Below are 25,164 nucleotides of genomic sequence, written 5' to 3'. Positions count from 1 at the left end.
AAGAATAGCCTCCTTGGTATAAACTTTGCCTGACACACACAGCAGAGCTCACCAATGCACCTGTGACTGTTAGGGTTTTGTATGGCAATTCTTAATGCATAAGTCTATCTTCCCTATTGAACTACTTGAAATTAAAAACATATTCATGCTTTTATCCCCAGTGCCTATCACTGTGCACAACACATAGTAAGCACTCAAACATCTGCTGAATTCATTCCATTTAAGTAAATAATTATCTACATTATTACGTAGGCAGAATCCCACTGTAAGAGACATATTTATACATTAAATTCAAGTCTCATTAAAACAGAAACCAGTAGCTACAATTTTTAAAAAATGTAAGGCAAACATTTAACATTTGTTATATTTATGACAGTAACAAATTAAAGAAAAAAACTGGGCACAAAGGGCAGTATATTTCCAGAATCACAAGGTGGCACCTTACATAATAATGACGTTTGGGTTTCCACCTGAATATGTCCTTTAAAACAACTTTTTCCCAAGTGTTACGCTGGTATAACGACATCTGTATGTTTTAGGAAGTGAGCTAAGACAACTTACTTGACCTAAAGGTCAAATGATAGGTACTCTGCCACCTTAAAATGAAAACAATTATGAAAAATGTTCACGTGCTTTGAATGAATTGTACTTAAGCTTAAAAAACTCTGATAATATGGTTACAGGCATTTGATGGCAATTTCTAGTACTCTGGGTACTCTGTTACACAGCAAAAGCTCAGGCCTCCATAGAGTCCAGGATAGCTTAAACAGAAGACACGGAGTATTCTATTAAAATAAAAAAAGTTATACTTAACATTTTTAATTTACATAGTTGCTATATATGTGACTTACCCAAAGACAATAATTTTGCACAGATAGTGACTGAAGAGGAATTAAACACATAACGTACCTCATCCAAAAGATTTCTGTTGTATCCACATTCATATGGGCCACGGAAATCATCTTAGCATGCAAAATGATTACTATGTTACTAGGTGTTTAGAGTAAGTTTTTATTTGTTATATATCCTTCATTACTAAATAATCCAGTATTCATGAGTGCCTCTAACTTGCTTGGAGACGTATTAAAACTGAAGTATCTGAAGTGACCAGTAAGAAAATAAAAGCATTAACCATAAAACTTGGCATTTGTGGCAAATTTTTTTTTTTTTACCTTATTTGGCGATTTCAAAGGTGAGATGGCTATTTTATTTGGTGTCTGTGTTGTAGAATTTAAAGTCGATCCAATAACACCACTTTCAGATATTGTTATGGTCTTTGATGGAGTCCCGGGAGTAGACTGTGAAAGAACCCTACCTGCAATGAGAGGCAGCAATCAGTTTGACTTTTTCAATAATAGTATAAAAATGTATGTGATGATGATTTACACCAACAAGGACTGTAGGATCTAAGTTCACTATTTCATATGTATCCACGTATGAACTTAAACATCTGAGTCCCTAATGAACTATGGTGAACCTAGGCAGAAGGACGCAAAACAATGCTTAGTAACACATAGTATCTTAATAACACTTTACATCAAGTCCAGGAAAACACATCTGCTCACATTCTCATCAATACTGTTAAGTTATATCTTCCAGAAGCCAGGCTCAGGACAACTAAGCAACATGCCCTGTGTAACACAGCTCCTCAAAGTCAGGACTTGAATCCAAGTCTTAAAACTTCAATCTCTGTTCTCTACTATACTACAGCTGTCTTCCTCTTTGAACTTAAACTATTCAGGATACAACTTAAATCCACATCTATAAAACCCATAAGTATTGGACTAACTTGAACACTGTCTACTTTAATACTGTCTGCTTTTAGGCTGCCAAAAAGAAAAAAATGTTCTTCTAGCGGTCCTGGCCAGATTCCAACAGGAATACTGTGTTCCCTTCTGGACAATATCCTTCAGGAACAACACAGAAAAATTATAGTGTGTCTGGGTGGCTTAAGGAATTAGAAATCACACAACGAGTTGAAATAGCAGGAATTTTTATCCTAGCCAAGAGAGGACTACAAAGACACGACACATCTCCAAATTCTTGAAAGACTGTGAGAGTCATTAGTGCCACTCACCAAGTATTCTGGTTCGCTCCCGCTCCGGGCACGTGGTAGAACTGCACTTCCTACCCTCCTCATTCTGTGCCAGGTTAGGGACATATGACTAGTTCTGGCCAATGAACTACGAGTAGAAGTGATGCATGTCATTTCCGGGCCAGAACATTCACTGCCTATGCACGACCTTCCAAAGCTCTCTTTTCCTCGCCACATCTGAGACGGTAGCTCCTCCGTCAGCCTGGGGCCCTGAGTAACTATGATGAGAAGAGCCCCTTTCTAACCCCCAATGGACATGAAGATAATCATGAAGTACAAATAACAAATAAAATTTGTGTTTTTTTTAAATTTCCGAGATTTGGAGATTGTTTATTATGGCAGAAAAACCAAGATTATCCTGACCGATAGAGGCTGTGAAAGTGAAGGATTAGAACAATCTATATCACATCAGATGCACTGGACTAATGCACAGAAACAGAAATTTTTCAGTTCAGCACTAAGAAAGCACTTCTAACAAAAATATTCAACTGAAATGACTGTTTCAACATGAGTGAGTTTCTACTCACTGAAGGTATTCCCAGCAGATGATGGAGAATTAAATCAACTGGCTAACAGGGAATTCAGGCACCCAAGAAGCAGAGAAGGTAGTTAACTACATCATCTCTAAAATCCCCTCTAACCTTTAGATGCTATGATTTAACTTATAAATACACGTAGAGATGAAAGAGAGAGAGAGGGAAAGAGAAAGTGAAAAAGAGAAAAAAGAAGGAAATTTCTCTTTAGACAAAAATAGAGACCCCGCACGTAAGAGCTTCTGGGCTGTTTTTTCTGATAAGAATGCCACAGTATACAAAGTTTCTTTTTTAAAAGTCAAACAAGTTTTATCTGACATTTATGAATTTTAAAAATATTTTAATAGAATTTTTTCAATTTCTTTGTAGTACATGGTTACATTTAATTTTACTGACATATTTCTTAATTAAGGAATTTCAGTTGAGAGTTCTGGTGGGGTTTTTTTTAAAACCTGAACTACCTAATAACTAAATAAGTCAATTCTATATAAGCTAAATTAATCTACATCAAATATTTTTAGAAAGCTCCCCTAAAGTGCTAAGCCTGCCTGAAGTAACATGTTTGCCTGCTCTCATTTCCAAAACTTATTCCTGTGGGGTAAGCCTGAAGCCCCAAGAACCATTATGTTAAGAAAACAAATTACCAATAAAGACACAATTTCATAAATGCTCATTTATGGTTTTTTTTTTTTTGAGTAAGATTAGCCCTGAGCTAACTACTGCCAATCCTCCTCTTTTTGCTGAGGAAGACTGGCCCTGAGCTAACATCCGTGCCCATCTTCCTCTACTTTATACATGGGACACCTACCACAGCATGGCTTTTGCCAAGCGGTGCCATGTCCACACCCGGGATCTGAACCAGTGAACCCCGGGCCACTGAGAAGTGGAACATGCAAACTTAATGGCTGCACCACCGGGCCAGCACCTCATTTATGATTTTTAATATAATTTCTTATTTGTTAAGCATTATATACATTTCAGAAAACATTCATATAGAAAATCCTCAATTCTTGAGGATAACTGATACCAAAGGTTACTTAAAGTGAATTCATTTTTAAAAGAACCCTCTATATCCTTTAAAATTCAAGTTATTCTTTTTAAGGGGCCTCCTTGTTTTTTATCCAGATAGCATTTCTCCTGATTAATCCAAGCTCCAAATCCCTATTTATCCTTAGCTCCGCAGACAGATTTAAGCAAGAATGCAAGTTACACAATTGCACCTTGAAATCAATGTGCAAGACATTTACACTGTACTGTCAGGTGTTCTCCAAGAATCAAGAGACATAATCCAAAGACGACAGATGAGAGAGGCTGGGGGCAGCATATCTGAGTGAGGACTAATTCCATAAGAGATTAATTCATTAGTGAATGTCTTCACATTGATGAAGTTTGCTCCACTATAGCAAACTTGTACCTTGGGAACTCTGCTAATGAGGACCTCGTTATCTCATTTAACATCTCAAAAGTCTCATAAAGTGGTTGGTATCAACATTTTACGGAAATAAGTAAGATGAACAGATAATATATTTACCCAAGATCACAGAGAAAATCAGTGGAAGAGCCATGACTAAAATGCAAGTCTCCCAATGGCTCCTCCCATACCACTACACTGCTCCCAGGACAGCCACATTCATTCAACAACACACATCCACAGAGCCACATCCAGATGCAGAAACTGCGGTAGGTATTGAAGAGAGGGAGACAAACAAGATAAAAGAACTACTATCAGTGTGGTACATATGTATAATGGAATACTATACGGCCTTAAAAAGGAAGGAATTCGTACACATGTTATAACAGAGATGAACCAGGAGGACATCATGCTGAGTGAAATAAGCCAATCATGAAAGGACAAATACTGCATGATTCCACTTACATGAGATATGTAGAGTAGTCAAACTGATAGAGACAATTATAGAGGTGGGGGAGGGAGGAATGGGGAGTTGTTTAATGGGTACAGAAATACAGTTTTGCAAGATAAAAAAACATCTGGAAATGAATGGTGGTGATAACTGCACAACAATGTGAATGCACTCAATGCCACTGAAGAGTCTGCTGAAAAATGGATAAAATGGTCAATTTTGTTAAGTATATTTTACAATTTTTAAAAAATTAATTTAAAAAACTAGATGGCAAAGAAAACCAAAAAAAATTACCGTTAAGAAAAATTATTTAGTAGAGGAGACAGACAAGAAAACCAAGCATTATAATACAGCATGACTAACAGAAACTTTAAAAGCCAGTGTGCATTTCAGTAGGGCTAATAAATCTGTAATTAAAAGGTGAAGCTATGATTAGTGTGCAACACATTATAAATGACCCAAAGATCCAGCAACGACATCCATTAGAGTCAAATGTAAGAGAAGTGAAATCTGACATTAACCAAAAACTCATTCAGACGCTTCTGCAAGCACCACAATTATTCAGCATACAATTTCCCCCCATAACTAAAAATTTTAAGGGACTCTCTCAGACTCAAAAACAGTAAAGAACATTGCACTGAGACATTTTTCCTAGTCAACCCCCTCCACCTAGTCAAAACCTCCCAGGGGACTGGCGGTCCCTTTTTCATCAATACATCTAAGCCCTACTCACTTTGAGCCACCTGAAGCCCCAGGTCCTGAACCAGCTTCAAATCCAAACCCTGTCCAATCTTTCCTCTGGGGCCATAGCTGCCTTCCACAGAGCCCTCAAGACACCAGCCTCCTGTACCATCACAAACCTTTCCTGAGGGCCAGAAGAGAAAGAGAATATCCATTCATCCGACATGTCCTCACACTACAATCTTTCCATGACTCCTTTCACTAGCTGAAATGAGAAGCCTTGCTACATGCATTCAAAGCCTCAGGTAAAAGATAAGTCACTGCCATTAACTCCAGAGCTGCCTACTGTTGTACAATCCATAAATTTATCAAAGACAGTAGTACGTGGTTTTAATATATATCCTAGGGATGGTTAGTTAACATGTGAAGTACCTTCATCAAGAATACACATTCCAGAAATGGGTAACTAGCGTTTAAAAGTCCCTAGGCAAAGTCTTCCATCCAGAGGTGCTTCCATAAGCCCTCAGCACAATGGAAATCAGAAATGACCTCCTAATTGGTGAAAAGAGTAATGTCAGGATAGCTCTGAATTAAAGTCCAGTCAGCATGGCTGTATGCTTTTCTCTAAAAGTATTGAGCTGCGTGCCAGACAGGGAGTAAGAAGAGAGCTGGCCTTAACCAGGCCATCACAGAGACAGAAGAAAGAGAATCAATGGTGTTTGCAGGGGAGCAATAATGATGGGTTATGGACTCCATGTTGAGTAAGGAAGAATTTGAAGACAGAAAGAGGGTGATTCTTAACGAGAAAGTGGAAGGGTTAACAGATCAGAGATTTCAAAGTCAAATAATTGCTAGATTGGGAGTACAAAGGCAGATAAGCTAGAACAATAATGAGAATGAAATACTCAAAGGCAAGATTTCTGAGATGTTATAATTATTGGTGGTGACAAATTTTAAAGTATATAATAAAAGAGAATTGGGCCACACTAAGGAATTCGGTGGTAAAAGTAATATAGTTAAAATTCTGTTATCCCTTAAGTAATCACTATCATTGTGACAATTTTTTGTTCACAGAGAACTGCATATAGAGCATATTAACATACTGAAACCAAAAATTCAAACAGAAACCATGAAATACTATACTCTCCTGTGTATTAATTTAAACTTATTAGACTTAGCACGTGTGCTCTAGCAACAACCTGCCTCGGTTCAAATCCCAGCTCGGCCATTTACTAGCTGAGTGCCTGTTTCCACACGGGCAAAGCAGGGCTGTTACTAGTACCTACCTCCCAGGACTGCCAGAGGATTATATAAGTCACTGCACGCAGAGAGCTAAGAACAGTGCGGGCCACGCAGTATACACTATATAAGTGTCAGCCAGCATTATTGGAGTTCAAGACTTTGCTACTTTCATGGTAAAATTCTATCAAAAACTAAGGAGACTAAAGTAGTAGACTGATTTTGAGATGACGCATTTTGCTTAAAGCACACATTTAATAAGTGTAACATTTCTTAACTAATTTGGTTTATAATAATAAGCTATACTTGTTGCACTAAAATATTTCAAGGTGGCAGAAAAGCCTTCTTTAAACCTAAAAGGGAAGTAAATATATAGCTTAATAAACTATAAAGAAATATAACCTGCAACGACTGGTGGTGACACTTGAGTTGTCTGTCCTGTAACTGCTTTACTATTAATTGGTTTTGCAAAGATCAGCTTCGTGATTACTGGACCAGAAGTTGGTGTTCGAGGCTTCTTAGCAATCTGAAATATATAAATAACTATGAAGACCACTTGTTTCTATAAAACACCTATTCAATCAAAATTATACAAAAGATCGATATACAGAAGTACATGTGAAACCAGCTCATAGCAAACTATATCTAAGTCTTAATGTTAAAAACATTTAAAATGCAGCCATTCATCAAAATATTAATATGATCACATCCTTAAGCCAATATATGGTAATACCTTTGCATTTTATCGCAAATTCTTATTCTAGTCTCTGGGATATATGCATATGAAGAAAACCAAATTAATATTTTACGATAATGTTTAATCTTTAATAATAATGCTTATTTAATAATAAACATTTAACAATAATAATAAACACTATGGCACAGAAATATTCCTTCTCAAAATAACAAATTAATCAATAATGAAAAGATAGAGTAAGTTAAGAAAGCATAGTGCAAATAATGAACCCCCTGCAAATATAATTACATTGGCTCTTGGAAGCAAAATGTAAATACATATTAAAGATAGGACTAGAATTAGATCTTCAGCTTTAGATCTATATATCAGGGGTAGATAAACAAAGAAGGGAAAAGTTAATGCCCTAAGACACAGAAAAGTTTGGCAAAACCAAGACTATTCTAAAGGCAAAGCCTCTGAAATATTATTTACTAAAATACTGTTTACGAGACCATACATTCCTTGAAGGGAGGGTCTATATTTTATTCATCTCTGTTCTTAAGTTATATATTGGCACACTGTAGACCTGAGCTAAAATTCTTCACAAGTCAAGGAAGGTAGAGTTACCAATTTTTCATATTGAAATTATCAATGTATGCAAAGATATAGCTTTTCTAAAAGTTGGAAGCAGAATTTAACTATGATAAAAATCATAGACTTTTAGAGTTACGAAGGACATGAAATATTAATTTTATCTTTTGGCGGATATGAAATTGAGGCCCTGAAAGTACAATTTATTATTGGAAATAATGGTTCAAAAATGAATAAACATGACCAACTTGAATGACAGAAACATACTAGAAGCTAAAATAGATCACAGAACCGGATAAATATCAGCTTTGTACTCAAATTAGAAATTAAACTGAATAACACATTTTCTTACACTATAGAATATATTACTTTCTTACACTCAGAACACATTACTGACAAAACAAAATGTAAATGAAATACAAATCACTTTTTTAAAAAAGCAAAACAAGTAGATCCATTACTATATTAAAAAATACCCAGCTTGCAAAACTCTGATACACTCAAATAAATCCATAATTATACCTTAAAAAACTGATGCAATTTGGGAGACATAAAGGGAACATATTTCCCAAGTGTGTTTACAGGCCTAAAATTCTGAAGTAAGTTAGAATATGTCGTCTATTGATTTGGTATTAATAATCCCAAGAGTTCTGCAGAAGTATTGATGTTCTTGGAAATCCATGTCTCGCAATAAGTAATCTTAAATATAAAGTAAAGATTAGGAGCTTAAAGTATTTTCCGATTTTTACTGATTTTCATAATCATATGACTATATGAATACTTGCCAATCAGGAAAAAAATGTAAACAATACAACCAAAAGCACACACATTATTCAAATGAACAATCTCAACTTGCCCTTGCGGTTATGTTTCTTTGGTGGAGAACTGCTGAAAACAACCATTCCCAATTCCATTAAGGAAGCATGATTTTTGCATTATGAATTCTAAACTACCCTAGAACAAACTTACTTTATTAAGTAAAACAAAGCATAAAGGACCATTTTTAGCAAATTTATCAAATCAGCAGATAAGAAAAAAATGACTGAATCAAGAAAGGAAATTTATGAATAAGACAGCCAAATACGTGATCAAATAATACATGCAAGTAATTTTTGGCACCGTGTTGTACAGATTCAGGAACTAGGAAGGAGTTACATTCTTCCAGACCGCTATTTATTTATTGCTCTTATATGCTATGCACAAGAAACATGGGAAAATGTTTATATATCTGTAATCAAGTGTAACTATACCTCTTTGGTACTGCCTCTGGCCTCAACTGTCACCTCTTCCTTTCATTTTTCAAAATGGGTCTCCTCCTTCCACTCTTACCTGCTGTCCATACCGTAACAGTTTCAATACTCTGATTAAACTTAAGACAATGCTGAGGACTGTCTAGAAAAAAACCCAGAGAACCATATACACCGTGTAATACTAAACCAAATATTCTGGTGCTAAAAAGGAAACGTAGATGTGTAGCTTTTTATTTGTTTTTTCTGTGCTTCACAACTTTGTAGGTTACTTTTGAGTTGGAAAGATTTGAGTTGCCTAAAAATAACTGGACAAGTAGAACAATATTCTAAATGGGGTTTCTTTTGTTTTGTTTCATTTTTTTAATAGAAGTTCTTTTTTGAATAAATAGAATCAGGTTTTAGAAAAGTAACAATAGTAAAAGAAGTTAGAAGAATTAGAGCCCAGTCTTCAATGTTTTTATTGTCAGTACTTAATGGGATTAAGTAGAAAACTAGTGGATACAAGTAAACTGGTCTTTGAAACAGTGTGTATACACTGCTCTTGTAAATGAAAAGATGACATTCTGATTTACATTGTCAGTTTCTCACGGACATGGTTAGGATCCACACCCCTAAAGCCAGATAAATTCTGGTAAACCAATAAAAAGAAGTTTCAAAACTGATCAAAAAAACAAGCTGAGGACAAGATGCCTGACGGTAATAGGTATACCATTCAAGAGATCCTCATCAAAAGAAGTAAAAGGCAGTCAGAGATAACTGAGAGATGATAATTAACAAGAGAGAAAAGAACACTAAATGTTTAATAGTGGCAGAAGGGACATGGGCAAATTACAAGGTTTAAGAAATGTTACAAAGTTCTTACATAACAAGCCCATGAAAAATAAGTTTCTAATTATTTTGCCAACATAATAACCAAAATATTATTTCTAATATCAGCTGAGAATGGATAGTTTCCCAAACCTTCAACTTCCTTATATATGTGTTTTTGTTCTCCAAGTCATGTCTTCCCTTTTTCTCTAAAAAGCGACTCTTTCAAACAGGGCATGTGTGTTTGTTGCCTGATCTTAAGGGATCATTGTATTTCTAAGAGTAGTGGTGACCTAGAAAGGGCTATTTGGGCATGAAAAACTGGGGACCATTTGACGTATGTTCCAGTAACCTTCTAGATCTTAGGGTCCTATTCATACTAATAATAGGCACCATTTTGAAGATCCTCTATGTTTTGAGAACTATACCCAGTATGTACTTATCTTTTCCTATGTGTTTCATCATGATCAAATAGCCATCTTACAGTTAATGTCAAAAACTCAGAGAAGATAAGCAATCCACAGCTGGGAGGATAGCACAGAGGCAACTCAAATTCAGCTGGTCCAACCCTAAAGCCTATCCGTTACCCTCCATCACACGGCACTGCCTTTTCCACACTGCAAACACGAGTGACGGCAATGAACAGTAAACTCCAAAGAAGAGGTACACACTGCCCAGTATGTACTACTGCTGGCTCCGAGAATTTCTCAGAGCAGCAAGTTTTCCTAGACTTTGGCCACCTGTTAACTGAAAAAATCATGTCTCAATGATTGACAGCCCAGCAGCAATTCTGGCATCTTTATGCCAGCAAAACATCCTTGTAATCAAACTACTACTAAGAATAAAATGCATTTAAAAATGAATAAAAAGTTATAAATACACTAATTGGAATTTAACCAAAATTAAGTTCTAAGTTCTCTGGCAAAAATTTTCAAAAGCATTAGACATATCGAACTTTACAAAAAACCACACAATACACTAAAAGCAACATTCAAAAGAATTCAGTAACAACTATGCATTTAATCACCCTACAAACACAACTAGGAATCAGTTTAATTTTTAACATGCATTTTAATTAATAAGCCCCCTTTTTTTTTTACCTGTACTGTTTTTAACTGTTGGGTCTGTAACACAGAGGGCTGAGTTGTAGTATTAATCAGTTGACTTCCTGGGGTCAATGCTGAGACACCAATGACAGGTTTCACCTCTGGCCTCCCTCCAATGGTAACTACTTTAATTTGCTGCGGTGGTAACTTAGCATCTCCTGACTGGGCCTGAGTTGTAACTTTCTGAGCCTGGGGTAGTTGGCTATGGGGTAGTGCTAAAACAATTGGTGAACCAGACTTGCCCAAAGTTGTTAAAATTAACTTCTGTCCATCTGGTTTAAGGGTCTGATTGCCAAGTTTAAGATCAGATGTCTGTGATACTTTGTTTAAAATAATCTGATTGGCTGATATAGTCACAGGAGTCTGAGCACCAAGTTTTTGAAGGCCACTTGGAAAAGCTGGTTTCACTGTGGTATTAGAATCTGCTTTAGTAATTGTGGTATTCACTGCAACTTGGTTAGTGTGGTTACTGTACACTGTGATTGGTTCCGTGGAAATGGGCGTGGCTGTAGAGTCACCAGTAGAATTTATGTTGACAATTTCTTCCAGTTCTGTCTCCATGGGAATTGGGGATGAAACAATAACAGCCTCAATACTATCATCATCCACTAAAGTTATACCAGTGTCCATTATCTCCTCTGGAAGCAAACTATTCACCTCAGCTGGCACCACCTCCATGATCGTTCTCCTGCTAGAAAGTTGATCAGGTGCTGCAACAGAAGTGGAAAAATGAATGAATTATTAAGTTTCAAAACAAATTTAAGAGAAGAAAAAAATTATTCAAGAAAAATGCAAATGACAAAATAATTTTTTATTGATGTATAACTGAATGAAGGATATTCCTGATGCATATTTGGGTTAAAGCATTTTAACATCTCCTCAAGTTTCAAGAACCTGAAATATAAGTCACATGGGACACAAAAACTAGAAGCAAACATTTTCATTCGCCATCTCTCAACCCAAAAGTATACTGCATTCAGGCAACACTAAGTCACATAACTACAGGAAACTCCTTTCCAACGCCAGCTCATAAAACTTTCTAATCCTTGACATGACTGATCACCTTATTTCTTCCCCGTTATGTTTTCTTTTTTTCCTGTGGACAGACTTGAAAACTGCTGATGCACACAAGGAAATAAAGATTTAAATATAAACAGATATTGGAAAGTATCTTCAAATCTCCAGTGAGCTAGGTCCTAAAATGAGGGTACTACACCATTTATAAAAATCCATTAAACACTCAAATTAATGTTAAAGGAATTTCCAGAGTAAGCATTTGATCAGCAATTGCAGATCAAATGGCTTATTTGGCCCAAGTTTGATCAATTAGCTTCATACCAAAGAAATCTTTATTTGGAAAGAAGATTCTCAAATCCTCCTCAGCCATTTACAATGTCAAACAGGAAAACCATTTAAGAAGCGTACAGCCAGTCCCCATAAAGAAAAAAAAGTAATAATAATAAAGCAGATTATGAACAAATCAGAACTGCAATGCTTTCAGCCAAATGTCATGCAGAACTTCTAATAAAGGAGTCAGTATCATCTTCCCATAGTAAAGAGAGAACATTATGCTTATGACTGACTAAATAGCAGTAAGTTATTTGCCCAGAAAACAACAAAGATCCATAGGAATATAATCAGCAATTCTCTTTTCTTCCCTTTTTTAAAATGTAAAAATGCAATATCCATTCCAAGATTAAGAGTAAGATATGAGTAGCAAACTATAATTATTAGCATTGACAAATACTAATGCTGCCAAAATCGTCATTATTGAGTGCCTACTATCTACCAGTGATGGTTTAGTTTAATTTATCCTGACAGCAACTCTGAGATGGTATCATTATCACCCCCATTTTACAGAGGAGGAAACTTAGAAAGATTAAATAATTTGCCCAAGGTCACATAACTAGTACATGGCAGAGCCAGAATTCAAACTCAGCATACGTTTTACAACACCAAAGTTCATAATTTTAATCCCAATTATACTGCGTTAAATTGTTATCACTGGTATTTTAAAATGAAGAAAAAGTAAGTCTACTCCTTTACAGTCAATCCCCTACCCCAAAAGCCAACCCTACACAACCACTGATCTGCTCTATCACTATAGATTAGTTTTGCCTTTTTGCCCAGTCTAGAACTTCATATAAATGGAATCATATATTATGTACTCACGACATAAAGGTATATACAGTATGAGCTTTCTCCTTCAGCATGTTTTTTGAGATTTATCTCTATTCTTGCACTTAGTAGTAGTTCTATTCCTTTTTATTGCTGAGTAACAGTTCATTGTATGAGTCTACCACAATTTGTTTATCCATTCACCTGTGGATGGACACTTGAATTTATTTCTAGTTTGGGACTATTATGAACAGCAATGCTATGAATATTCAAGTTCAAGTTTTTTTATGGATGCATATTTTCATTTCTGTTGAATAAATACCTAGAAATGGACTTGTTGGGTCACAAGGTAAGTTTGTTTTTAACTTTGCACGAAACTGCCAAACTATTTCCCAACTTGGCTGTCCCATTTTGTACATCCACTGGCAATGCACGAGAGTTCCAGCTGCTCCATATCCTCACCAATCAGTGGTGGTGTCGGTCTTTTTAATTTTAGCCATTCTAGTGGGTGTGAAGTGATATCTCATTGTGGTTTTAAATTGCAATTTCCAGATGACTAATGATGTTGAGCATGTTTTCATAAGTGTATTGTCTATTTGTATATCTTCTTTTGAAAAGTGCCTGTTGAAGTCTTGTGCCATTTTTTTTAAATACTGGATTTTTTTGTCTTCTTATTGAATTGGATGAGTTCTTTATATAAACTGCAAAATCATTAGTCACAACACTTCAAGCTCAAAGGAATCACTAGGTTTGGGACCCCAAAGCAGTAGCACTTCTCTACGTGCAGCTCTTCCTGATCAGGAGAATCCCCTCTGGCCCTCACAGACATTCACAGCACAGGCCTGTAAAAACATTGACACCAATTGTATCTTCAGCAATGGAAGCCACAACAACAAAGGGCCCCACCCACAATGCCACACTGGCTTCCCTTCCCTACTGCAAACCTTGCGCAAGGCCCATCAGTTGAATCTGAACACTCCAACCCTTGTAGAACAACGCTGGATGATGACTCGGGTGCCAGTTTCCAAGAGAGTCATAAAGTTTGACTCCACCCTCCCCCTCAACTTCTCCCAGCATATTTAGACACATGGGTATGGCCTTTGGTCCCCTTTAAGGACACGGAGACCTCGGCCCAAGCCCCATTCATCTTTCTCCTTAAAGCACCTGAAGTCAAGGTGTAGGAGGAGGGAGAGGTCAGGCCTTGAGGAAGATAGTGGTCTGCCAGTGCATTTACTTTCAGTTTCAAGCACCCACACTTGCAGCTCAACTAAACAAACATCTAATGTTTTCAATCCACCCAAAGCTCTATATCCTCATTTCTGACACTACTTTCTCAGCTTTGAGGACTCCTTGACTCAGCAGCTACAGCCACACTGAATTTCAGCTGGGGACATGGAGTTGAGTGTACAACAACAAACGCGCCGTTCAGGCTACCTCTCGGCTCAGACCCTAACTAGTCATTAAGAGGTACAACACTGGAGAACTCATCCCCTGCCATCCTGGCCCACCACTGGGGTAAGAGAATTTGCTACCAGATGCCAGAGAATCTTTTCATATCCCCTAACCCAGCCCTCAAGGCCTTCATTCTTCATCTTTCAGAAAGCCATGTCTCTGTCAGCACTCCATCCTCATGGTCAAAACAGTCAAGAACTGTGAGGGGTCTGAAAATTTAGACCCTTCTCGCAAGCTAACAAAGTAGCCTGTTACTGTTTCATGGCCACTGACAGATGACACAGCAGTCCTAGGCCAGAGTCACAGGACTTATTATTCACAGCACAACAAGGAATATGAGCTTCATGTGTGTATCAGTTTCCCCATTGCTCCCAAGTCCCACAGGGCAGACATAGAGAGGCCCAAGTAGATGCTGTGCAGGCAGTGGGTCTGCAGCACAACTGAGGATCCCTGAATCATTTATAATGGGCTGAGGCATACCTGCCCTTGGTCCAAAGAGAGAAGTTATCTTTATTTTACTGGACAATAAGTGAATCTGCACTTTTCTACAACAGGCGTCACTAACTCTCATCCAAGAGTGTATGCTTTACAAATAAGCTGGAAAAGATAGTTTAAAAGGGCTGTCACTGCCTCACTTGCAAGAGGTGCAGAAATGTAAAGGCCCACAGAGAAGTGCTTCCCGTTTATTTAGAGATAAATCTCTCTATTGATCTCAGCAACATTTTGTACTTCAAGTCTAAGTGTGTGAGTCTCACACATAGTTTGTTAAATTTATCCCTAAGTGTTTCATGTTTTTTGATGCATTGTAAATGGCCTTTTTTCCATTTTCCAGTTGTTGTTGCTAGCATATAGAAATACAAATGATTTTTTTATATTGTCCACGCACCCTACAGCCTAACTAAACTCACTTATTAATCCTCGTGTCTCTTCGATCTGGACTCCTCGGGGTTTTCTACAAGGACAATCCATGTGGTCTGAGAATAATGTCTGTGCTTCTTCCTCCCCATCTGCACATCTTTCATTTACTGTCCCCCACTTACTACACTGGCTAGGACCTCCAGTAAAAGGCTCAAATAAAAGTGGCGAGAGCAGACGTATTGGCCTTGTTGCCAATCTTACCTGTTAGCTGTACATTTTTTGTGAATTCCCTTTATCAGGCTGAGGAAGCTTACTTATATTTCCAGTTTGCAAGGTTGTTTTTTTAAAATCATAAACGGATGTTTAACTGTCATATGTTTTTTCCTTCTTTTTCTCCCCAAAGTGCCCCAGTACATAGTTGTGCATTCTAGTTGTAGGTCCTTCTGTTGTACTATGTGTAGTGTTCTGGGATGCCACCTCATCATGGCCTGATGAGCGGTGCCATGTCCGTGCCCAGGATCTGAACCGGCAAGACCCTGGGCCACCAAATCGGAGCGTGCAAACTTAACCACTTGGCCACGGGGCCAGCCTCTGCAACTTTTGAGATAATCAAATTGCTTTTCTCTTTTAGTCTGTAAATTATATTGACTGATTTTTTTAATCAGTCACACTGTATTATACTTTGTATATATTGCTGAATTCTATTTGCTAATATTTTGTTAAGCATTTTTTTTTCTCCCCGAAGCCCCAGTCTAGTTGTATATCCTAGTTGTAGGTCATTCTAGTTCTTCTCTGTGAGATGCTGCCACAGCATGGCTTGATGAGCAGTGTGTAGGTCCACGCCCAGGATCCAAACCAGTGAACCCTGGACCACCAAAGCAGAGCACAGGAACTTAACCACTCAGCCACGGGGCCAGCCCTTTCTAAGCATTTTTATCTATACTCATAAGGGATACTGGTCTGTAGTTTTTTTTCTTGCAGTGGCTGTCTGGGGATAATCCTAGCCTAATAAAATAAGTTGGGACGTGTTATCTTCTCTTCAGTTTTCAGGAAAAGTCTGCATAGGATTCTTACTATTTCTTCCTGAAATGCTTGCTAGAACTCTCACCAGTGAACCCATCAAGCCATAAAGCGTTCTTGTGGGAAGGTTTTAACCACAAATTCAATTTCTTTAACAGACGTAGGGTTATTCAGGTTATCTCTTTCTTCCCGAGTGGAGTTTGAATTTGATAGTTTGTATCCTTCAAGGAATTTGTCTATTTCCTCTAAGTTGCCAAATTTACCAGCACAATGTTATACAGAATATTCTTTCATTTTAATGTCTGTAGAAATGTTGACTCTTCATTCCTCATTTTGGTAATTTCTGTCATTTCTCCTTTTTTTCCTGATCAGTCTGGATGGAGATTTATCAATTTTATTGATCTTTTCAAAGAACCATCTTGGCTTCATTGATTTTTTTTAATTGTTCATCCATTTTTTATTTAATTGACTATTATCTTTATCTCCTTCCTCTGCTTACTTTAGGTTTAATTTGTTCTCTTTCTAGAAGCTTAAGATGGAAGCACAGATCAGGGTTCAGCAATTATAACCCATAGACCAAATCAGGCCCATGGTCTGTTTGTGTATTGCTAACTAAGAATGGCTTTTACATTTTTAAACAGTTGGGGTGAAAAAATATATATATACATATGACAAATTTACATGGCCTGCAAAGCATAAAATATTTGCTATTTGGCCTTTTAAAGAAAAAGTTTGTCAATCCTTGGTTTAGATCATTGATTTTAAACCCTTCTTCTTTTCTAAAAATAAGCACTTAACATTATAACTGCCCCTCCAATGCTGCTTTAGCTGCAATCTACTAATTTCATTTTCTATTACTACTCACTTTAAATGTTTCCTAATATTCCTTGTGATTTCATCTTTGACACATGGAAAATAAAGAAGTGTGCTATTTAATTCCCAAATATTTAGGGACTTTCTATCCTATTATTTTGATTTCTAACTTACTCCTATTATTGTCAGAGAATGTAATACTCTGTACCATTTTCATCATTTGAAATTAGAGACTTGTTTCATGGCTCAGTATATGGTCGACCTTGGTGAACACTGCACGTGCCCCTGAAAAGAATGTGCATTCTGTAGTTGCTGAGGGTAGTGTTCTATAAATGTCAATTAGGTCAAGTTGGTTGATAGTGTTGTTCAGATCCTCTAAATTCTTACTTTTTCCTCTTCTATCAATTACAATACTGAGAAAGGCTGTTAAAATCCCCAAATACGATTGTGGATCTATTTCTCCTCTTCTGAGCATTTCTGCTTCATATATTTTGAAGCTCTATTATTAGGAAGAACATGTCTTTTATTTGTCCTATTAAAAGAGACTAGAGTTATAGGACTAGGAGTCTCCCTTTAAACTAGGAGTAAAGTTCAAACTTCTAACAAGAAAAGGTCTGATTGGTTTGGCCAGCCTCTATGTAGTCTGGGGCTGTGGAGAGGCCTGGAGCCAGCACACCTCATAAGCCACTGAGCAGACTACGATAACTGTTTTATGATTAGACCTCCATAACTGTCTCAATCAGGGTCACATGCAGGGCATGGTGGCCTATGCTAAAAGAAACTCTCAAAAGGAGCTTGTGGGCATGGTAGGAAAGGGTTTGGTCATCTAGTTACATGAATCATCACTCTAATTTTATCCCTTAGGAATGAAAGATATGTACTAGCACATGCAACCTCATCATCACTGTTTTGAGGACCACTTCAAGAAAAGAAAAGATCTTCGCAAGTCAACAGGACTTAGGTGGCTTAGCTCACCTCATCTGTACGAGGGGTTACCTGTCAAGGTGCGGCAGGAAAAGAATACAACACATTCCCCATGCTTCCAATATTTTCTGCTCATAAAACAAAGTTCTAAAGGCAAAGTATGATTCTGGAAGCCAACACATTGAGTTTCTTCCCCCTGCAGTTGAACACGGTTGAATGGTTTCAGTCTAAAGAGAGGTAAAGATTCACTCATTTCAGAAAAGCCTAATGATTTCTAAATTTGTCTCAATTGTATTACGTTTATAAGATCTTTCTAAAATAGAACCTCCACTCTCGTCTCTACTGCCTTAGGCATTCTATCACATTACCCTGGTATTATAATCCTAGCATCCATCACAATCAGAATTTGCTCATAGAGTCTGATTCTCTCTCCCCAACTTCATTAAAATGCAAGCTCCACGAGGATAGGGACTTGTCCGTCTTCATCACCACAGTATCCCTTATCCCCAGTGCCTAGAACAGAGCTGGCAAATCATAACCTCACAGTACAAACCCGAAGAACGAATAAATTATCATGGAGAAGGAGTGCCACCTAAAACTCCAGCATATTTACACTGGGCTCTGAAAGATAACTTTGGTTTGTCTATTTGACTAGAACAGGTTTATATAATGCCCTGAGACTTCACAACACTTCAAATAAAACAACCAACTCACATCATCATAAGGCATACTAAACAAACTGAGAAACTCCTTTTCAAATAAGATTTTAAAAGATTTAGCTTTAATCAATATCCTCTGCAATTACATTCCATCTTAAAATCTATAAGTTTCTCTTAGTTTTTAACTAGCTTATGATTTTTGTAAGTCATTTAATTAACAAATACTTATGGCTTCCCACTTTGTGGAGGACTATGAGAACTTAACCAAAGACCTTGCCCTGACAGAGCTTAGAAATCAACAGAAGAATGGCACGATCACAGCTATACTTTGGGAGGATTAACTTCCTCTCAGTATTTTATTGGACTGGAGGCAAGGAGACCAGTTAGAAGGTTATTATAGTAATTAGTTCAAGATGGAGAAAACTGGAAGGTCTGATGTAAGATAGTGATGATTAACAGAAATAAATTAAATATAAAATTAAAAATAACGAGACAGAAATGACAAATGTTCTATGCTCTTACATTTTTTAAAGAGTTTCTTTCGGAATATTACCAGTGCTGAAACACTGTTTTCTTAGTTACAGGTGGAGGACAACTTGGGTGAACAACTTGCACATAACAATATGAAGTGGTGACCTATCACCTTATTACAGATGAGTGAGCAATTTGTAAGACGTTTAGAGAGAAATATCTGGGTGTTTAAGGACTATACTTTTGTACCTAGAGCTTACCACCAGCACTAACTGGCTAACTATACCATTTGGATGTTAGCTTCGATTTCTAAAATCAAACATCAACAAACTCAAAAACTAGGTACCAAACTACATTTCTCAAACTAAACTGAGAACAGTGGACTGTAAGCCATAAATCTTCTCTGGGGAAGATTTGAAAAGTCTGTATTTTCATTTCAATAATATATATAAAAAAGCATATTCTGGGTCATCTGGATAACCACCTCATATCCACAAAAAATGGTACCAGAATTAGGGTGGGCTAAAGAAAAAGGCACGGAAGGTTCTTATAAGGTAAATGATGTGTTTATGCCAAGTGAAAGCCAAACCATGTAACCTCTGACCGAAGGAGGAAAGTTCTGCAGCATTCAAACAGACAAGTGGTGCAGGAACTGCGTTATCACAGGATATACAATACACAGAAAACTGCCCACCTTGCCAAGGCATTCACTAGGCAAAGAAAGGTTTTCTTTCAGCAAAACATCACCCACCACCCTAGATTTGTTTTACTGATTTTATAGTTTTGTTTATATTTCATTTATAAATTTACTTTTGTTTTATACTTGCATAAAAGCAATAAGCATAAGGAATCTGTATTTATATACATCTAAAATAAAATGTTTTAATAAAGTAAAATAATTTAGGCCAATACTGGGGATACACAATATTTTTTTTTGCCTTTAAAGGTGGGTGGTATATTATTCATGCTAAAGACTAACATGGTGGAAAAAACATGGGGATTCAAATCAGAAAAACATTTCCAAATCTTGGCTCTCCTAGTTGTTTAACATGTAACCCTAAGCAATAATCTCTCTCAGCCTCACTTTACTTGCAGGGTTACTGTGATGACAGTTACACGGTATAGTGTAATGCAAATGAAAATCCTTTTCCTCTTTCTCTATCTAAATTAGCTTCTCCTGATTTCTCTCTTTTTTTTTTTATGGCATTCAATATTCTATCAAACAGCAGGGTCTAAGATCTGTCATCTTGGGCCGACCCAGTGGCGCAGCGGTTAAGTGCACACATTCTGCTTTAGTGGCCCGGGGTTTACCGGTTCGGATCTCGGGTACGGACATGGCACCGCTTGGCAAGCCATGCTGTGGTAGGCATCCCACATATAAAGTAGAGGAAGATGGGCATGGATGTTAGCTCAGGGCCAGTCTTCCTCAGCAAAAAGAGGAGGATTGGCAGCAGTTAGCTCAGGGCTAATCTTCCTCAAAAAAAAAAAAAAAAATCTGTCATCTTTGCTGTCTCTCCATAGAACTATTAATCTGTCGTACATCATGCAGACTGCACCTTCACAATGTCTCCTTCCCACTGTAACCAAGAATTTCTAAATCTCCAAAGCGTAGAACTTACTATGGTATTTTTACCCCCATCTCCTCTAACCTACAATAGCCCTCTGCGATTAGAAGAAAAAGAAAGCCAATGAAAAAGGATTTTAACTTCCCCTTTATTTTAATTATTTTTTAAATTCTTAGCCTTACTACTAACTTAGCAGCTGGGTTGACATGGACCAAATAATTGCAACATAAAAGCTATGAGAAAAAAAGAAAAAGAAAATCTCTACTGGATAATACAAGAACATCAGACGAATGCTTTTAAAAAATTCATTAACTAAACCTTCTGAGTACCTCTCAGTTATTTCCCCTAAAATTTTTGGGGGTCTCTTATTCTTTTAGAGAGTGCAAAGCCAAATGTCCAAGCTACACACAGACACACACACACAATATTTCCTCTCTGAATAAAATACATAATGTATGATAATGTATAACATAGGATGACATCATCTCTTTGTAGGAAACTTGGATAAGAAAAATTACTGCTAATCATAAACATTACCAGTGGGCGTTTCGTAAATATTCACCTCTCTATTCACGCTCATTTACTCAGTGTCACCGACCCACCTTCCACTACAAAAGCTGGGAAAAAAAACAGAGGGCGCCCAATTGATGTATAAAAATTTGATTCACCTGTAACTTTTCAGTAACACTACTGTTGTGTGCAAGGACACAGACTCCTTAGGGATCTACAGCACAATCTAAAACATACATGGATCTTAAACTATGGCTGTCATAAAGTCAATCAATCCAATTCTCCAGCTCTTTAAACAAAGGGCTAACAAGTCCAGTATTCAGAATAAAACAGAGGTCTCAATTCATCTGTACCAACTTAATGTACTCACATCAAGTGCATGCATAAAATCATCATAACTTCCTTCTTAACAATGAAGGTAAAACTTGTGAACCAAAATAGAGCTCCCAGAGCTGTATTTCATTTGGATTATAAAATCTCCGGCAAAATCTTCCGTAACTTTACTTCTGAATTCATGAAATGGATGAAGAGGGACACACGGATATGAAATATGACTGACAGCATCTCAATTGTTATTTGCCAAGTGGCAGGAGCAAAGGGGTCACTCTTTGGATGACAGAGCCAAAAAAGGAAAAGACAAAATTTTTAATTGTTACAAAACTGGTCCATATGGCTCAAAAAATGTGAGCATCCATACCCCAACAAGTTATAGACTATGATCTGACACAGAGCTTAAATGCAGAATAAAATGCCAACGCTCTGCCTCCCTAAAGAAACATACAACCCCATAAACTGCTGAACATCATCAAACCAACATCGCCACCGTGAATATTTTAAATATTAAATCAGGAAATCATGATAAGTGAGAGCGGTTCCTCTAGGCCTCAGCAGCAGCCTTAGGTAAAAGAGCAAACTCGAGCCCTCTTAACACTCAAAGAATAATGTTGATGTCATTACGAGGCTACTGATTCTTTGCACTCCGGACTCGTCATTCCTTGATCTACAACGCAATTCTTCCCCCACCCACCACCCCCCGAAATAAGGAGATCTCAAGACAAGAAGCCCTCGGGTACCCCCTTCTCCTCTACCTCCAGCGGCTGTCGCTTTCTCCTCCCTCTGGCTCCGAGGTGGGGGCTCCAGAAGGTCCCGGGCAATTCCGAGCCCGGGCGGTGCTTGTTTTGCCAGTGCACGGTAGCTCTGGCCAGCCGCTTCCTTTCCCAGTTTGCCCGAACTGGAGCGCTACAGGGGACCGGAGGGCCGAGGAGGGAGCCCGGGTGGCGACGCCGCCGCCGCCGCCGCCTCTGGTATGTCAGGGGCCGGGATTGTATTTCGAAAGATCCGCCATTTTCACCTCGTCATCACCATCACAGCTCAGCAGCTTCCCCGACAGCCCGAGCCCGGGCCGCCGCCGCCGCCGCCGCCGCCAGTAACCTCCCCCTTCCTCCTCCTCCCCTCCTCGGCCCTCCCCTCCCGAGAGGCGCACACCCACATATCCGGGGAAACCTCCCGCCGGCCCCGCCAACCTTCAAACACACAGCGAGGTGCACACGCACACACAGCCCACGCCGAGACCTTTCACCCCGCAACGAAAAATGGTGCTCCTGCGGGCCCGGCAGCCACGCGAAAGGAAGTCGCGCTACCTGCGGGGTCCCAGGTCCGGCATATTTTTGTTTTGAAGAGCACAAGACATGCGGAAGACGACATAAGGACAATAAACACCCCAAACTCTTTGATTTTCAGAAAAGCAACTTGAGAGAGATGATGGAATGCGTTTTATTCACTGTGTGCCTCTCACATACCAAAAACATGATCAAGCCCTTAATGTCAGGCACCAACCCTGACATTTTCCTCCACCACCAGCAGCACTATTTTGACAGAATGAGCTATTTCCATATGCACGTCTACCTCTCGGACACATTTGTAAATTACAGGCATTGATCCTCCCGTACATACCGTGGTCAAAACATCAAGGGGTTTTTTTTTAAGTTCTGAACTGTTTTCCTCTCCGCTTAGTGTTCATGGACAGAAATAATCAGATGAAATTGTGACTTCCAAATTGCTCGTCATTGATTTAAGATGTGAAAACACAACTAGGTTTAAAATGTATTGATCCTATTCATGAATGAACAATTTCTAAAATATAGAAAATATACCTAAGCTAAAATTCTCTGCCAAGTGTTTTTAGGATCTAAGTCCCCAAATTAAAAAAAAAAATCTGCCGCTGATATATTTGTTCAATAAACAGTTTGCTTTAGAACAAGAAGACCCCTGAGTTATCCACAACTCCCACCAGCTCCTCATGCAGTTTAATAAATAACTAAAAGAGAACATAGGTGTTTTTTGACCATCAAAGAAACAGCAAGAAAACATAAACCGCAAGGCTTTTGAGAAGACTAGGATTTTTAAAAAATTAAACTGGCTACCTTTGTCAATTTCAGAAAGATTTGATAATCACCCATTCAAAAGCTGAATTCTATACCTATCATTCAACTACAGCATAAGCTCTAAAAGACCCATCCGAAAGGAGCAAATTGAACTTCAAGGTTGCGAACAGGGCTACTCCACTGTCTTTCTTTAAAGTTAGCCTAAGAAGAGTGAGGTAGAAGTTGAAAAAGCCATTTCATTTCCTTACCTTGATTGAATGACAACTCCATATAAGAGTCGGTAGATTCAGGCTTAAACCAGTGCTATTTACCACCAGCCCAACTGCCGTTTCTCTATGCAGCCTGCTAGCGACTGAGTGTCAATCGAGTCCGCCCAGGGTCTTCATCCTTAAACTTTACCTCCCAGCGCCAGCCCCGTCCACCCGCACTCGGCTTGCTGTTTACCGTTGCTTGGCCGAGGTAAGTGCCGGCCCGCTCCCTTTCCCCGTGCACCTCGGGAACATTATGACATTTGGCTGGTGGGCTTCGCGAGGAAAACGGACATACACGAAGACGACACCATACAAAGGAGCATGGGGAGAACCTGGCGGCGGGGAGCAGAAAAAGGAGGAGCTGGTACAAAATGACACAGCAGCAAAACCGGTTCCCAGAAACCGGGAGCCGACACGGCCGGCTTCTCGGGCCACGCAGCGTGCGTGTCAACAGCCGCGGGAGCCCTTCCTCCAGACTGCCGGGAAGGGCGGGCTGCCGGCCGAGCGCCGGCCCTGCCGGGTGACAGCCGCCCTCCCGGGTGCCGGCGGGAAGGGGCCGAGCCCGGAGGATCCTCCCGCCCCCTGCGGCCCGGGGATGGGGCGCGGCGGCCCCCAGCCTGCAGGTTCCCGCTCTCCGCCACGACCCACCAGCCCGGGCTCCCGGAGGGGGCGGTCCGGCGCCCTCCGCCCGCGCCACCACCCGCGTCGGGGGCCGGCGCCCCGTTCCCGCCCGCCCGCCCAGGTGCCCCCTCCCGGGGGGCTGACACTCACCAAAGCCGGCGGCGCCGCCGCCTCCTCCTCGCGCCGCGCTCCCTGGGCTCCCAGCAGCCGCGGCGGCGGCGGCGCCTCCGAGACACAGACCCGGGTTTGTTCAAAATCACGCGCCCAGCGCCATTCCACCGCCGCATCCCATAATACGCTGGGCCCTCCCCGCCCGCGCGCCCCTCTCCGCCCGCCCCTCCACTCCGCCGGCCCCGCCTCCCAGGCCGGCTTCCTTCGCCCCGCCCCTTCCGCGGCGCTTTGCCCCTCCCCTTGGCAACCCGAGCTCGCGTCATCCCGCAAGGCGCAGCGGGTACGCTCCAGCTCCACGTGACTCCGGGTGGGCGCTCTGTCAAAGCTTTCGCACGGAATGTTCCATCGGGAGGCTGGGAGGGGAAGAGCGGGATCTCGCCCGCAGTTGGGAGGGCCTGCCTCATCTTCTAGCTTTCCTTGTTAGGAAGTCCGTGCTGTAGGTGCGATTGCCAGCGTCCAGTCGCTGTTTGATGTGCGTGGGTGGGGAGGTGATCAATATTCGCAAAC

At 39.4% G+C, this 25,164-nt stretch overlaps 1 protein-coding gene across 8 annotated transcripts in view; it reads right to left on the bottom strand.

Moving 5' to 3' along the window:
* LIN54 (lin-54 DREAM MuvB core complex component) overlaps positions 1 to 24,848 on the bottom strand; it is a 64,876-nt gene extending 40,028 nt beyond the window's left edge. The window contains exons 1-4 of one of the 8 annotated variants that reach the window (XM_070263604.1): positions 24,637 to 24,848; positions 10,835 to 11,550; positions 6,813 to 6,936; positions 1,173 to 1,315 (exon numbers count right to left, since the gene is read on the bottom strand). In XM_070263604.1, the coding sequence (XP_070119705.1) occupies positions 1,173 to 1,315; positions 6,813 to 6,936; positions 10,835 to 11,518 (951 nt within the window). In that variant the 5' untranslated portion in view covers positions 11,519 to 11,550; positions 24,637 to 24,848. Of the gene's footprint in view, positions 1 to 1,172; positions 1,316 to 6,812; positions 6,937 to 10,834; positions 11,551 to 22,318; positions 22,815 to 23,862; positions 24,463 to 24,636 lie in introns of those variants that run through there. The other 7 variants (XM_023637840.2, XM_005608674.4, XM_005608673.4 and 4 more) reach the window with 7 other exon arrangements.
* Positions 24,849 to 25,164: the final 316 nt, after the last annotated feature.

The sequence above is a fragment of the Equus caballus genome, chromosome 3, assembly GCF_041296265.1.
Source record: "Equus caballus isolate H_3958 breed thoroughbred chromosome 3, TB-T2T, whole genome shotgun sequence".
Lineage (NCBI taxonomy): Eukaryota > Metazoa > Chordata > Mammalia > Perissodactyla > Equidae > Equus > Equus caballus.
Note: the sequence above shows the minus strand (reverse complement) of the source record. Positions and strands in the feature narration are given on the sequence as shown.